The sequence below is a fragment of the Neodiprion virginianus genome, chromosome 7, assembly GCF_021901495.1.
Source record: "Neodiprion virginianus isolate iyNeoVirg1 chromosome 7, iyNeoVirg1.1, whole genome shotgun sequence".
Taxonomy (NCBI): domain Eukaryota; kingdom Metazoa; phylum Arthropoda; class Insecta; order Hymenoptera; family Diprionidae; genus Neodiprion; species Neodiprion virginianus.
The window spans coordinates 20,288,292-20,303,064 of NC_060883.1; the positions used below are offsets into that span (position 1 = coordinate 20,288,292).

The following is a 14,773-nucleotide window of genomic DNA, read 5'->3' on the forward strand; positions in this document are numbered from 1 at the left end:
CCTCCTCGGGTTTAGCTGTTGACGTTTAGTTTTTTCGTTTTTATTTACATAACGATTTCACGTTTTCCATTTCATTTTATCATACATATTTGCTTTTATTGTTTATATTATTTCCCAACGACCAGGTCTAATTATACTCTTCCATATTATCACCAGCATGTGTCTTTTACTTTTCATCTCTCTCTTTCTTCTTTATTTATTCTTCTCTCGAGTTCTCGCTCATTTATCTTTCCGCGAATTAGTCTTGTAATACACATCTCTTTATATATACAAATGCGTACAGGGTGTGCCAATTTAAAAGACGCGTTACGTTTTCAGCCGACCTAATGATTCAATAACTGGTGATGCCGCGGAGGATGGACCAGTTTTTTTTTTTTTTTTTTAATGGAATCACACACTTTTGTTTCAACTCAAATATTCTTATTCCATTAAAAATTTTTCACGTGTCCCACTCTGAACCGTACAGCTATTGAATGAAACATTTTCCAATTGAACAATTAATCAGATCGGTTGAAAACGCAATGCGTCATTTAAATTGGGACACCCTGTATGTAAAATATACACAATACATCGCAGTGAGTCTCAAAAACGCGAAACGATAAACACGCGAAGAATAGAGATAAACAAAGAAGCTAGCTCTGGCGTAGATACGAGAAAGAATGGAATATAAATTCGCGGCACAAAACGAAGAAGAAGGAAAAAAAAAAAAAAACACCAAAGGGAAGAGAGAAGAACAAGAATGCGATACGATGAATGGAAGAGTTTTATTAGTCCCTGGGGTAGATTGATTTACGTCAATGAAAAAGGAAAGAAAATAAAAAAAATAAAATAAAAAATAAACAGTAACAAAAAGAAGAAAGAAAAATAACGCAGTGCGGTGTTTGACTATTAACATTAACGGTACATATATATGTATATATATATATATATATATATATATATATATATATATAAATATATATATATACCATCGATCTTTGGCGACTTGCGGGAAAATTTTCTCATGTAGCTCTCCGATGATATTCTGAACGGACTGAAGCCGCTAATAAGGGGTGAGGAAGATGAAGACGGAGAAGAAGATGAAGAGGAAGTGCCGGTAACGACGTTGTTTCGGGGGTGGGGAGACATGTCCAAAGTTTTTCCCACTCTCATTCGGTTCTCCTCTTCTTCCAGTTTTCCCCCGCCGATTCCTTCTCCTACTCCTCTTCGTAATTCTATCTCCAACATCTGTGTCTCTCTATCTCTCCGTCTCTTCTCCTCCACGTTCCTGTATATCTATTTATTTATTCCTGTTCTCTCTTTCTCTCTCCCTTGTTTCCCTCGTACTCCCTGCGTTATTTCCGACCTCGACGATCTTCGACGGTAATGTTTCTTCCTGATTTTCACGCCCCTTCGGGGTTTTCAGTCCTTCGACGTTTCCGGTTTTCCAATATTTCAGCCACGTGCCAACCCACCGATTGCGGAACAAATATCCGCGGTTTTTGACAGATATCGTGTAAAATATTCGCCAAAGTGTTTAACGGATACGTTGATTTTTGGTTATTTTCCATGAATGAGAAAATGAAAAAAAAAAATATATATATATATACACATATATTTATATGTAATTTTGATATTATTATCTCCTGTCGCGAGAAATTCAAATCGCGAATAAAATTGGATTTTTATTTAATTTTTTTCACACATTGGAAGAACCCCGTTTGTCACTGTTCCATTTTTCCCCGTCGATTCGTGTCTAAATCAAACACGTAATAATTATTTTCTGTCCCTCTTATTTCATTTAATTTTTATCTTTTTATAGTGAAAATTACCCCGTCACTGAATTGTTGGTAAAGACACATCGATATTTTTATTAAACGTCGTAAAGTACGAAACCACGTTGAAACGATAAATTAATCACTGTTTCTTAGTGCGAGTATTTCGCAAGCACTTAACAGTTCTAACTCGCTTACATATACATATATATGTACGTACATATCACTGACGGATTAAAATTTTCGTCTAAAACTTTCTACTTTGTCAAAACTCGGAGATATCGGACGTAGACGATTTGCTGACGCGGTTGCTTTTTAAAATTTAACTCATAATTAAGAAATAATAACTAGACAGAGTCACGGTGTAAAAGAAGGTACGGTACGTTTATCGCTTTGAAAACGGACATACTGACTGACTGACTGACTGACTGACTGAAACCACGAAAGAACGACAAGGCTTTGCTCCGTCCCTACCGCACATTCAACACACGCGTACAAACTTACATATATTCGAACACTATCGTATCTCGGCTGTGTTAACAACAGCGAACAGGAAACGACGACAACGACGCAAACTGGTGTGTTCTTAACGCGTGTTTAATACTCGTGAAACGTTGGCGATCTGCTGCGCGATAATTAAAATTCTGCGCGTGTTATTACACGCATGATCGTTTTCTTTTTTTCCGTTCCAGTACAGCGAAGCAGCTGCAGTCGTGAAACAAGACTAGACGGTGGAAAAAAGAAATTTAAATCAGATATATCTCGATTTTTCCAAATCTTAGGAGACAAATATTGAATTCTCATTGCTCGGTTTTTCTCGTTCGGCTTTATCGAAGCTCGACTGCCATCGTTGAACAAAATTTAGACACTTCAAATCGACTACGAAGAGAATCGAGTCGTTACACAGCGATTCTGAAAGCGTGCAACTTACGTATAAGTCTATAGAAAAATGCTCCGAGTTGGGGGAAATTTTTTGTCTAGTTTTCTTCTCTTTCTATCCCTCTGTCTCTCCGAAATTCCAGCACCTCGTATCGGGCGGATTTAACGAAACGAGTCGTCGCGTTGCCCACCGGAATTCGTGTATCCGTAGGAGGAATTTCGTTATATAGCCGCGGGTGCACTATTTTCGAAAGTTCGAAGCTCCCCCAGCATTTCGAAGAGTATAGAAGCGTTGCAGGCATACGGACGTCCGCGAGAGAGGGATTAAAAATAATCACCGTTTATATATAGTATATTCTTCCATCCGCCGAACCTCCCGGTCACGTGGAAGATACACCGACAAGTGTAACGCCCTCGGTATTATGAAAATACTCATCCGTACACGCGTATAAGTCAGACATGGGTCAGGCGTAATTCGTGCGACACTGAAAATCGTCGTTCACGTTAATGTCCGAGTGATTTAGATAAAAAGAAATAAATATTTCTCTTACTTTACTTTTCCCCCCGCCCCATTTTCTCATTCTTTTTACCGTATCTAGAACTTGAAGTCCCGACTCTCCTACCAAAGGCACCACAGGATGCGGCTTGATTAGACATTATTTTATATAAATTTCTTGATCACAATACGTATGCATAGGTGTACGATACATTCAAGAATGAAAGAAAGAAAGGGAAAAAAGAAAAAAAAAAAGAAGTGAATAATCATTTCATTATACGTGCTGCACGCGCACTAACAATATCGCATAATTTCCCCGCTTTCTTTCAAGATCTTTCTTTACTCATCGTCGGCGCGGTCGTTCTTATCTTCTCGTGTTATGCACTCGGTCATCACTGCAAATATGACCTCAGTGAATCGGCCGCATTTCTGATACATTTGCGAATTTGTAGATACACGTAACGCTTCCGCAGAAAATGTAATACGTAGGTATGTATAGAGTGGATTTTTAACGACTGCATGACTCGTCCTCTGTTAAAATTTAATGCGCACGCGCTGCAAATCGAGATCAAATCTTTACCAGGGTGACCAACTGTCTCTAGCCTCAACATTTTTCACCCTTGTGAATCAAGCATAACTGCCACCGATAGCAATCAAATTTTTTTAGTTTAGAGACAGTTGGTCACTCTGGTAAACAGTTGCTCTCGATTCGTAGCGCATGCGCGTTAAATTTTAGCGGATAACTGACCATGCAGGCGTTAGCAATTCACTCTATATATTATATTTTCTCCCTACAATTGAACACATAGAAAATGTTGTATTTTTTCCCAACACGAAAAAGAAATTAAAACTCAGATATTGTAACGAAGAATGCGGTCAAAGTTGGCAAAGACTTGATGAACATTAAATTATTGCTTTGCTTAAAATCGGAAGACAGCTTTTGCTTTGCGTATAAACTTTTTAGAAAACACTCCAAGTGGAAAATTAATTGATTATAAGATTATACCTGACGAATCTTCAATCAGAGCTTATTCTTTCTATTTTCTTCGTCTATAACGCGTTCGTATAACCAGTTTGTTATTATATTCGAAAATGCCTGCGAGCTTTTGTGTTTTGTGTGTCCGGTGAGAAGCCAATCGTTTATTTTCGCACGTGCAGAAGGAGCACGTGTAATAGGTTTGGCAAATGTTAATTTAAATTCCCAAGTGCAGCAGCGGTAGCAAGTCTCGAATTTCTTGTACGAGGCGAGACTGTGGATACATGCAGACGTTGGCATTGAACCAAAGCGTGTTGCCGGCTCCCTGCCGCATTACCGATACGTGATCTAACCGAAAACATATCGAGAAATATACAAACACTGGTAAATAACGACGCGCAATAGAGAGGCAATAATAATGCTCACCCACAGACAAATATCGAAAGTTTATTTCGAAAATAATGAATCGCGATGAATGCGTTAGCCGGAAACGAAGTTAAAAGTAGAAAAGAAGGATTAAACTATTTTTTGCCAAACAAGAAAATGAATGGGATATTCGTAAAACTTATTATTTCAATGTTTCATACATATTCGCAGCGGATCGAAGCTGATAACTAGTTCGCGGAAAGAGTTTGTGTTGAGGACAGAATGATCAATTGTACATACACGCAGGACTGTGCAAAGCTGATTAAATATTTGACCGACTGACCTTCGAGATAGATGAACCATTTCACTTTTTCGGCATATTTCCGTGATAATTTATTGTACTTTAATGGTATGCAGTGTTTGTAGCAAGATGGCAAATGCCGCATGACGACAATTAGTGTCCAATATTTCTGTTTCACTAACAGCTGACGGCAACCTCATCGTCACCAACAAGGTGATACGCGTTATACTGCCGATATTCGATCTATCGGGATTGGGGATTTTTTCCCCCGACGTTCTGACGACCGCAAAGATAAGCTTATCTGTATACTTTATACTTTTGCAGAGATAAGAGAGTTAAGCAAGTTGAGTAAGTCTTAATGATGTGTTCGCAAATTGACAAAAATAGGCTAGATCTCGATTATGTACGTCACACGTTGCATCTCAATTCTTTGAGGAGATTCGCATGTTTTACGTTCGGAGAGACGAGAAAACCGTCGACCAATAACTCACCGTTTTCGCCATCCGTCAGAACTCCGCTGTCGTCTTCGGATTTTTTAATTCGATCGACTAGAAACAAAAATACACTAGCTTATTCAATGTTCTTTTTTTTGTCTTTTTTTTCAACACTTTTCGTTAGATATTCTCTATTCTCGACAGTGAATAAGATCTTTCGATAAATGCTAAATAAAATCGTTTGTCGAATACTGTTTCATAACGCGAGCATGTGTCAGGATAGAGAGAAAAAACCATTCTTACGATTGTGTGAAAAATGCTGGGAGAGATGATGATGCGACGATGGTGGTTTTCGCTCAGGTCGAATTATGCCCATAAATTTACTGATGCGATCACCTTTTTCTTTCCTGACCACCAAGGGACCTGGACAATTTTCGTCGACGACATGAACGCACTGACGATGCACGTTGAGCGAGCAATCTGCAAAGGGATGAACACAATTATAGAAATAAATGATTACAACTTTGGGATGCAAGAGAATCCGTTCGACTCACCGCTGCACTGATAACCCTGAGGACCGACTCCCCAAATAATAAGTTGACAGTGATTGCAATACGTGACTGTAAAGTACTGATGAACGACAAAGTGGTGTCCCCGAACGGTGAGTTTCCTCGTTTTCCCAGTGAGAAGCCGGGCCTTGAAGTTCGACTTGTCTTTGGAAACGAAGGTTGGAAATCGATCTAAAGTGGCGGCTCGTACTTGGAAGATTTTCGTCAATATGGTAGCGAGACCCGCGGCCGTTGTGAACTCGCGAGAATCGTCCCGCTCCTTCTCAGTGTCTTCCCTGTGAAATTTTAGGTACACAAATGTCGAGACAACTCAATTTTAGTAAGACGAAGCTGGGCTAACAAAATTACCGGCCACACTCACAGGTAGGGCTCCATTTTTGGCAAAAGGAAGGTGTCGATGACCTGCGCCTCTCTCGTTTTATCGTTTGTACTTTCGTCCAGCTGAGCATCGCTTGGTCCGAACAAAGTTCCCAATCCGGCGGTTCGTTTCTGTTGAAAATCTGCCAGCTGTTCGTTTAGTTCTTCTTTTGCTCGAGCTCTCGCTTTCCAGAATATCTGTGGTAAAAAATGATGTGACGTTGCTTTAGTTCATTCAAATCAAAATTTAACGAGTGTAGGAAGAAAATACAAGTATTTGATTAAAAATTAAAGCAATGAGTCACCTTTCGCAATATTTCCTCTTTGTCAGATTCTTTTAATAAAACGTCGTCTATCTCCCTCGCCACATTTTCGTCAACATTATTCAATCTCAGAGGCTGAAAAATTAATCGAAGCGTACGTGATTGATTGAAATCAGCTACAGTATGTTTGTAAGAAATTTATTCAAGTATAATAGTTTTCTAATAACTTACCGCACCGGGTACCAGAAAGCTCGAGTGTATTTCGTAGGCCCACTTTCTCATCTCTTTGGCATTTCCCTCCTTGTACAAGTCTGTTATTAGGTAGAATAACTGTGAAATAAATGGTTCGGTATGGATAAAAATTGAAATATTTACCGTGTTTTGTTGTTGAAACAGATTTACGTTGTTCGTAAATTTTATTCGAAATCAAAAATCAAAAAAAACCGATGAAACATCAAAATATCGTGCAAACAACTCACCAGGCTGGAAGGATCGCTGTTGGAGAGAACGTAGTTGATAAAAACAGCGAGATGGGCATGATGCTCCCAGAGTCTCGAGAGGGACTTGAAAGGACCATGATCTTCGAGTTGGCCCTGGATAAAAGTAATATAAAGTTAATGCTTGAAAAAATCAGCACGAGAAGAAAAGTCATGGAAAGCGCAACTCCACTCACCACTTCTTGGTCGCTCATATCGTCATCCTCCATGGACATGATTGGCTGCTGAATCGGCGGTAAACCAGGGCTGTTCTCATTTAGTACAGCTTGTTTGACAGGCGAAACTGTTACAAAACTTTCGCCGATGCTCTGCACGAAAAACAATATGAATAAAACAAGAATTAGTAACGTCGTCCGAAGAGAAATAAGACCCAAACATGACCACGGTGTCCAACAACACAGGACTTGAAAACGCTCGTATTTTTCCGGTCACTGGACACCCTAAATTGACCAGATTATTTTATTTTTTTCTTACGCACATCGTTTATCGTCGAGGATCCGTGATCAGAGGTCGATCCGGAGGACTGAGGATAAGGAGGTGGCGGAGTGCCTGGCGGTGTAATACGAGGTGGATCATCCAAATCGATGCCACTATGTCGGCCAAATTTCGATCGTGACAGATCGTTCATAGATTCGGAAGCGATGAGACGTCGACTGGCTTCGGCAGGAGACAGAGCCGGAAGGTACGTTTTGTCGAGTTGCTCAGGGCTGGACTTGGTTCGTTGATGTTTATTTAGTGCAGCGGAGCCGAGATTGGCACCCTGAGAAAACTGTAGACACGTGAATAAATCAGTTCATTAAAATGCCTGGATACAATGTTACACTGTATTGCAAATGTTTCCCGGTGAAATTGTTGTCTTGAACGAAATACATTTGGAAATGATAAAAAAGTTAGTTTGCATTATTTACAAATTATACATAGATTTACCGCGATCCTTGCGACTTGGGGAAAAAGGGCAGAGGGGCAATGGGAAGAATAGGCGCGCAGATTGAAATCACGAAACGTTGCACCATTCTATTTAGACTTAACGAAAGTACGACAAGGACTTATCATGTTGAAAAGGGTTTAATATTTGCTATTATTTACCATGTCAACTGGATTTATCGAACTTTAGAAACTCGTGGCGAGGCAATATTTCAGATCGTATCAAAATGGAAAAAGAACAGGTGTGAAAAGAGGCCAAGCTCAACAATGCTAAAATTAAAATAGAGTTCCTGCCCGTCCCCTGTTGCAAAAGATGAGTAGCAAGTTTTAAACACATGACGTATGTACATATGTATAAAGTATACGATGTAAAGCGATATAAAGCGTACAATTTAATCCACCCGATAGCTTCGCTTCAATGAGAAAAAATTATTGCAGATCAATGTTAGGAAATGTAGAAATGATAAGCGATAACGTGTTATAAAGCGATATTTAATGAGAATACAAAGTATCGTTTGAACGACACGAGACAAAAGTGGTGGGCAACACCTGACGTTGTATGAAAAACTCTCCGATTAAAAATGACTGTTTAAATGGTGGTAATAAAATATATGGATGAAATGATGAAAACTTCCATCTGTAATAAAATTTAATCACGGTTCGGCAGAGAGTCGACGAAAGTCTGGATTGATTAGGTGATTAGGTGGCTACTTACAGAGGTAGGTATACCGTGACTGTTGGCGGGGGGCGTTAAATGGGTCAGCTGATGTCGCTCCAGGTCCGACTGGACAGTGTTGTGGGTATTTGACATTGGTGTAGGTCTGGGAGGAAGCGGAGGAGGGGCGAGATTTTGCACGGAGAGGGATTTCCGGGAGGGTAAAGGTGGCGGCACGTCGCTGGGAGGTGAGTAACGGTTTGGGGAAGGCGGAGTGTTTGTTACCAACGAGTAAAGCTGTAATAGAGACACAACAAAAAGCTGTTAGGCGAGGTTAGCCAAAAGCCTAGCTACGTATACAGAGACAATCTCACACCCTTGTTTCGCATGAAAAATAAATTACTTGATCACTCGCACGTTGCATAATATTTATTTATAACGTGTGTATGAAATTTTCAAGTATATATATATACGCGTATAAAAATCTTTGACCGACCAAACAAGTGAGGCGAGGATTACGAGTCATTGTTTCTTTACACTTTAAAAATTCGTCTCTCAATCGTTCGATTAAACCACGTGAAAGATAAATTTTTATCCAAGCTTCTCTGAGTTAGTGTTAAGGAGCATGTAGCTCCGAACCTATGTACATTTATTTATTTACAAGAAGCAGCTTTCGTCGTTTGAAATACGGGGCAGAAATTTAAATAATTTCTAGTTATATTGGAAAACAAAATGAAAATGGAAAAACATTCTTTTCCATGTACGTAGTCCAGAGCGAAGCGTATTAATTACTGAGTTAAAATGTGTTCTGTTTTTTCAAGAATTAATAAGAAAAAATATGCAAAAACCAGGAACGCACCTGACCGTTGTTCGTTATTGCTGTTAGCTGGTCCTGAAGGGTGCGAACCCGCCTTTCGGCGCCGACAAGCTCGGTTTGCCAAGTAGCAACGTTGTTTTCTCCTCCTCCTCCGGCTCCAGCCTTTGCCAAATTGTCACGTAACATTTGAAGATATTGTTGTTCTGTTTCCAGCATTTGCTGGAAGGTGTTTACCCGCTGTGTTTCCAGCTGCCGTAATTTCTCGTGCTATAAATTTTCAAGATCTACATTTCTCCATGGTGGTTCAACGGTTCTCCTAATTCCGGCATTTATTTCAATCAGAGTTAAATTTTTTTTTCTCGGTGTTGAACTATCGATTTATCTTATCTTTCAACGAAAATCAGTCGAATGAATTCAAAGAATGACAATTAGTCGTTTTTACTGAGATAAAATTAGTTACAGTTGCCACTAGAAGGTTGTCCAGTAGTGAGTTAGTCCATGTGCAAAGAATAAATAAACAAAAAAGCAAACAAACGAAAAAACTATTCTTACAATTGATCCGTTCGAATGACAACTGATACAATAATCGTCTGATTCGTCGCAGTACGTAAACATTAAAATAATATCTGAATATAAAGGAAAATATGTAGAAAAAGTAAAAGCATACAATATGTTAATATGCTGTAATAAAAGAAAAAGCATTACGTATTATACGTAGGTTGGAAAAAGAAAAGAAATGTAATAAAGAATAGGACAAAATCAAACAAATAAAGGATGTGAGTAAAAAATAATTTAACAGCAGGCCAACTGTATCAAATATTCAATATCGAAATACCTTGAAAAGACTAGGTGATTTCGAGATGAAAATATTTGCGGCATGAATGGAACACAGCGAAAAAGACTGTTCGGCATAAAAATAATAAGCTAAAAAGGTATAATTGGAAGAAAATAAAATAAGTATTATAGGTATGGTGCAGTAGTCTTACGTTTCGTGGTTTCAACGGTGAGCTAGAAGCGTTCGGTGACCGTTGTGTTAGTGAAATATACGATATGGGATCGGAAACAGAAGAAGAAGAAGAAGTAGAAGGTGATGCTATGGTCGCGGGGTGAAGAAGATTTCTTTGAAGAAGGTGCCCGATGGCGCTCGCGGTCGGCTCAGATTTCGATCGATAGTCACCGCGCGATTTGGGACTTACGTCAACGGGTTGGGGGCCCGTTATCCGGGCCGTCGAAGGGGCGGCTCCGCAGGGTGCGGGGGCCGTCCAAGCACGATGAAGCGGTGTCGACGTCGGGGGCGAAGGCAAAGACACCATGCCTGTACCGCAGCCCGACAAGCTAACTGGCCTTTGGATCTGGTGGGCAGTCAAGGGGGACTGCAATCCCGTCGAGGGCTTCTGTTGCACCGTCAGAACCACCTGCGTCGAGGCTGCAAGATATTCATGAATGCATTATAAGGTACGAGATGAGTAAATTTCCAGCTGTGGTTACTATGCGGTTATTAACCCTTTGAGTCATAGTGGTAAGTATTCTAAGCACCTATTTTACAACCTATTTTTTGTATACTTAGAGAACTTTGAAGATATATTTCTTTGCGGTTTATTGCTATCTGTGACAGTATACTAAAATAAGTTTTCAATTCTCGAGAGTAATTATTGCGATATAATGTAAATTAATATTGTTAGAAACCAAATTGATTGACAGAAATCGTGAAAATTGAAGGAATAATTCATTTCCGGGAAAGTCACACCTCTATAAATTATAAGTTTTTACGGGCGTTGGCGACGAATCGGAAATCGGATTTTAAAACTCAAAATGGCGGATCAAATATGGCGGACCAAAATTACAAATTTAATCGAATCCGGAGAAAGAATACTGTCGAGGGGTTTTTGGGGTCGCCGATTACGAATCTGAAATCAGATTTTGAAAATTCAGTATGTCGAAACTAATCAACAACCCCGATAACCCCTGCATATAGTTTTTTGACCGGATGCGATCAAATTTGAAATTTTCGTCTGCGATATAGGATCCGCCATTTTGAATTTTTTAAATTCGATTTCAGATTCGTTATCAGCAACTCCAAAACCATAAAATACTATCTTGTTATAAAAGTTGACTAAGCACGAAAATCGAAAAATACATCTCTGGGTACAAAATGAAAATGAGTTTTGTTGTTTTAACCAGAAAATTCAATAAGACTTAATATTCTTTTCGATAACGGTCACTCGTATTACATTTTCTAGTAAACATTGCGATGGATTTGTGTTAATTAATTGAACAATAAATAGATGATAAGGGTTTATTCAACTGAAACGTTCTAACAGACTAAAGCAAGATAGATTTGATGTTGCAATAACCAGAAAATTAAGCATGGAGAACTATAATTACAGTAAATAGTAACTTGTAAGATATTTCCATCACTGCAACAATATTAATATTACTTAAATTTTCTATTGCTTATTGAGAAAGAAACTTGAAAAACGTCTCTTTGGAGTGTTGCTGCATTTTGGGAGAGATTCGCGATCGAATCAGGTGTCGCTTTATGTGAAAAAAGTTTGAAAACACCTCTGCAGAGGGCAATGGTATGTACAAGGATAGAAAATTCGCACACTAGAAAACGACAAAATATTTTCGCGAGTGACTACTGGTTTAGATTCCGAGAATAGCACAAGCCCAACCGCTATGGCTGTCCGGTGTAATTTTGAATTTCTGACTCACAGACATAGCGCGACTCGTTTCAATATCGAGCATCCCAATCCAATTGATCGCAAAACATGGCTTATTGCACCCAAATATTGTTGTGAAAACAAACGTTGCAACGTCGCTGTTTCCAACATGCTCATCATAATAAATTCTATCCTCCAATAGATTCGCGATGGTGAATTATTACGCTTTCGAAAACGTTGTTCAATGTACGAGGCTGAAGTTACCCAGTAACATTAAATGTATCGATGCTGTATTAACCATTTACTAAATTTCAAGTAATCCTAAAGTTGCAAAATAACGACTATTTCCAAATATGCATTAAACGTTATAAACTTCAGCCCGACTGTTCAATACTCTATATTTTACCGATCCGCAAAAAAATTTGTCTCTAGATTATTTTTTTGCACAATCAGGAATTGAGAAATCAACCTTGCCCCTTCTAAATTACATCTAACGAATACATATCGTAACGTAGATTAGATTTTCGCGTGTCGAACCGCGAAATTTAAATATTCCTTCACGATCTGAGAGCCGCTCGCTCTCGGCTTGAAACGAACATCCTTGGCAGGTATCCCTTGAACCGTAGGAGGTCAAGTATTCTCTCTCTTTTCATCCTGTTTGTGTTGTGTGCGAAGAAATTCGCTGCGCAAATGCGAAAGAGGGTCCGGTTTCAGTTGTTTGTTCTCTTCAGCTTTACACATTATACGCGCGCGTCATACATCATCGATGCAAAGCAGAAAATATTCACCCGATTAATAGGCAAAATTAACAACAAGTGGTTAAAGAAAAACCACAAACAATCCATCAATTTACCGCAGTAAAATTCGACGGGGCTCTGATCCCAGGCGCGTTTCAAGTCGTAAGTTGTCGGAGTTCTCATTAGGAAAACGAAGATTTACCTACACCAGGAGGTAAAATTATTGGAAATATAAATAAAAATACACCGGTATTAGAAAAAAAAAAAAAAAAAACCACGCACTAGGTGAAAACACTCGGTGTTTTCGGTGTAATATTTTTCTACACTGTTCGAAATATCATATCGTCATCCTTATGTTTTGGAAACTGCATAAACTAGTGGAATAAAAATTCGTAACGTTTTGTTTAGCCTCAGAGTTATTATTATTATTATTATTATTATTATTATTATTATTTTTTCCAGAAAACGCCTATTGCACAGCGATTATTGCGTCAATGAAATTCGTGGTATGATTAATTCGCGCGACGCGATCGAGGAGTAAGAGATCGATAATGTAGATCCGGCGGTCCAGCCGCGGGTCGAGAGATCTACTACTGACGATGAGCCGGCAGCGCAAAAAGAGAGAAGCTCCATTGTAAGCTGCCTGAGAAATTGGTTTGGAAGTGGCGAGAGCAGCGCCTGCGTTCTTCGTTCTGAGAATCGCCGCCCCACGAATCCCGATGAAGCTGAAACTAGCGGCTTTCAGAGTTAGCAGCCAAACGTGTCAAACATTTTGGAAATAGAAACATAGAGTTTGATCTTATCCTCATAATTCTATGAACGTATCGATGGTTCAAGGTATTTGACTAAATTTTGTTTTTCGGACTTTACTACCTTACTCGAATGAACATTAGAACGTCTGACTGCTAATTCGAATCTCGCGGTTGCCTACGATGCTGAAGTTAGTAGCGTTAGCGGGACGAAACATTGGGGTGGTGGCGCTAAAAAGTCACTATTCTCCAATTTTGTAGTGACTTTTGGCCGAATTTTGAAACATGAATTAGTTTTGCGCCTTATTTATATAATTCAATGCATTTCGGACATTCATAAAATTGCGATATTTTAACGTTACTAATTTCAGTCTTATGGGTATCTCGGAAAAAGCCCGAAGAAAATCTCTAGGGATTTTTTCTTTTTTTTTTGTTTCGTTGGTTTTTTTCACCAACAAGATAAAAAGCGGTCGGAGAATCACAGGTACCGGGTTAATAATATGAATGACGAGATTCGAATCATGTTGAAGTTAGTAACTTTAGCGTAACGATTCATGCTGAGGAAAAACCGTTACTTCGCGATTTTGGAACTGTTTGAAATTTAGAAAAATCATAATAAAACAAAACATAATCATATTCTGCGATCTTAATTCCTTCAAAATCATTGTAGTAAATAAGAAAGTAGTGATTTTTTTTCAACGTTTCGTTACGATGACGTTACCGACTTCAACCTTTCAGTTTCGAATGAGTTTTTACATGGACAGAATAATATCGTTCGCAGAGATGAAATAAATATTTGTAACCGTTTTATGATAAAAGAAAAATCTTAGCCCACATTTTACGCTTTCTTATTTTCAAAAATACTTAACGCATGGGTGGTTCGGAAAAATTATACGAGCTTATTTCACATGCTCTGATAACTGAAGATTATCCCGAATTTGTAGATTTCTGTAGAATCGTCCCAAGTTATATGGCCGGTGTTGCCTTTCATATGTTTGAAGAATTTCACTGGTATTTAGTGTTATTAGAAAGAAAAACAAAAAGTCTAAAAAAATATATCCCAGTTATTACAAGTTCTAAGATGTACCGTTATATTATTATTACATTTTCCACGATATTACGATAATACACGTTAATATTATGTATACGTTGCATGAATTTTCGGTACACGTACTTCATAAACGCTCCGCGTTTTATTAGCGTAATTATTATACATACAAACCGGCCGTGAAAGCTGGCGAATTACGAAGAAACCCGAAATAACCAAGGATTATACATACGTCAATTTCCAAGATTTTCCAACGAGTTTCTATTTATTTGTTTCTATATTTCCCGC

General features: G+C 38.7%; 1 protein-coding gene across 8 annotated transcripts in view; it reads right to left on the reverse strand.

Annotated features, from left to right (window-relative positions):
- The window catches only part of LOC124308992 (rho guanine nucleotide exchange factor 11), a 43,448-nt gene that overhangs the window by 18,281 nt on the left and 10,394 nt on the right, over positions 1-14,773 (reverse strand). For 5 of the 8 annotated variants that reach the window (XM_046772193.1, XM_046772189.1, XM_046772192.1 and 2 more), the window contains 12 exons: positions 10,485-10,714; positions 9,331-9,555; positions 8,532-8,768; positions 7,371-7,661; positions 7,069-7,200; positions 6,875-6,988; positions 6,627-6,725; positions 6,438-6,530; positions 6,137-6,330; positions 5,761-6,050; positions 5,510-5,686; positions 5,264-5,320 (listed from right to left, as the gene is read on the reverse strand). In XM_046772193.1, the coding sequence (XP_046628149.1) occupies positions 5,264-5,320; positions 5,510-5,686; positions 5,761-6,050; positions 6,137-6,330; positions 6,438-6,530; positions 6,627-6,725; positions 6,875-6,988; positions 7,069-7,200; positions 7,371-7,661; positions 8,532-8,768; positions 9,331-9,555; positions 10,485-10,714 (2,139 nt within the window). Of the gene's footprint in view, positions 1-5,263; positions 5,321-5,509; positions 5,687-5,760; positions 6,051-6,136; positions 6,331-6,437; positions 6,531-6,626; positions 6,726-6,874; positions 6,989-7,068; positions 7,201-7,370; positions 7,662-8,531; positions 8,769-9,330; positions 9,556-10,484; positions 10,715-12,804; positions 12,929-14,773 lie in introns of those variants that run through there. The other 3 variants (XM_046772194.1, XM_046772195.1, XM_046772197.1) reach the window with 3 other exon arrangements.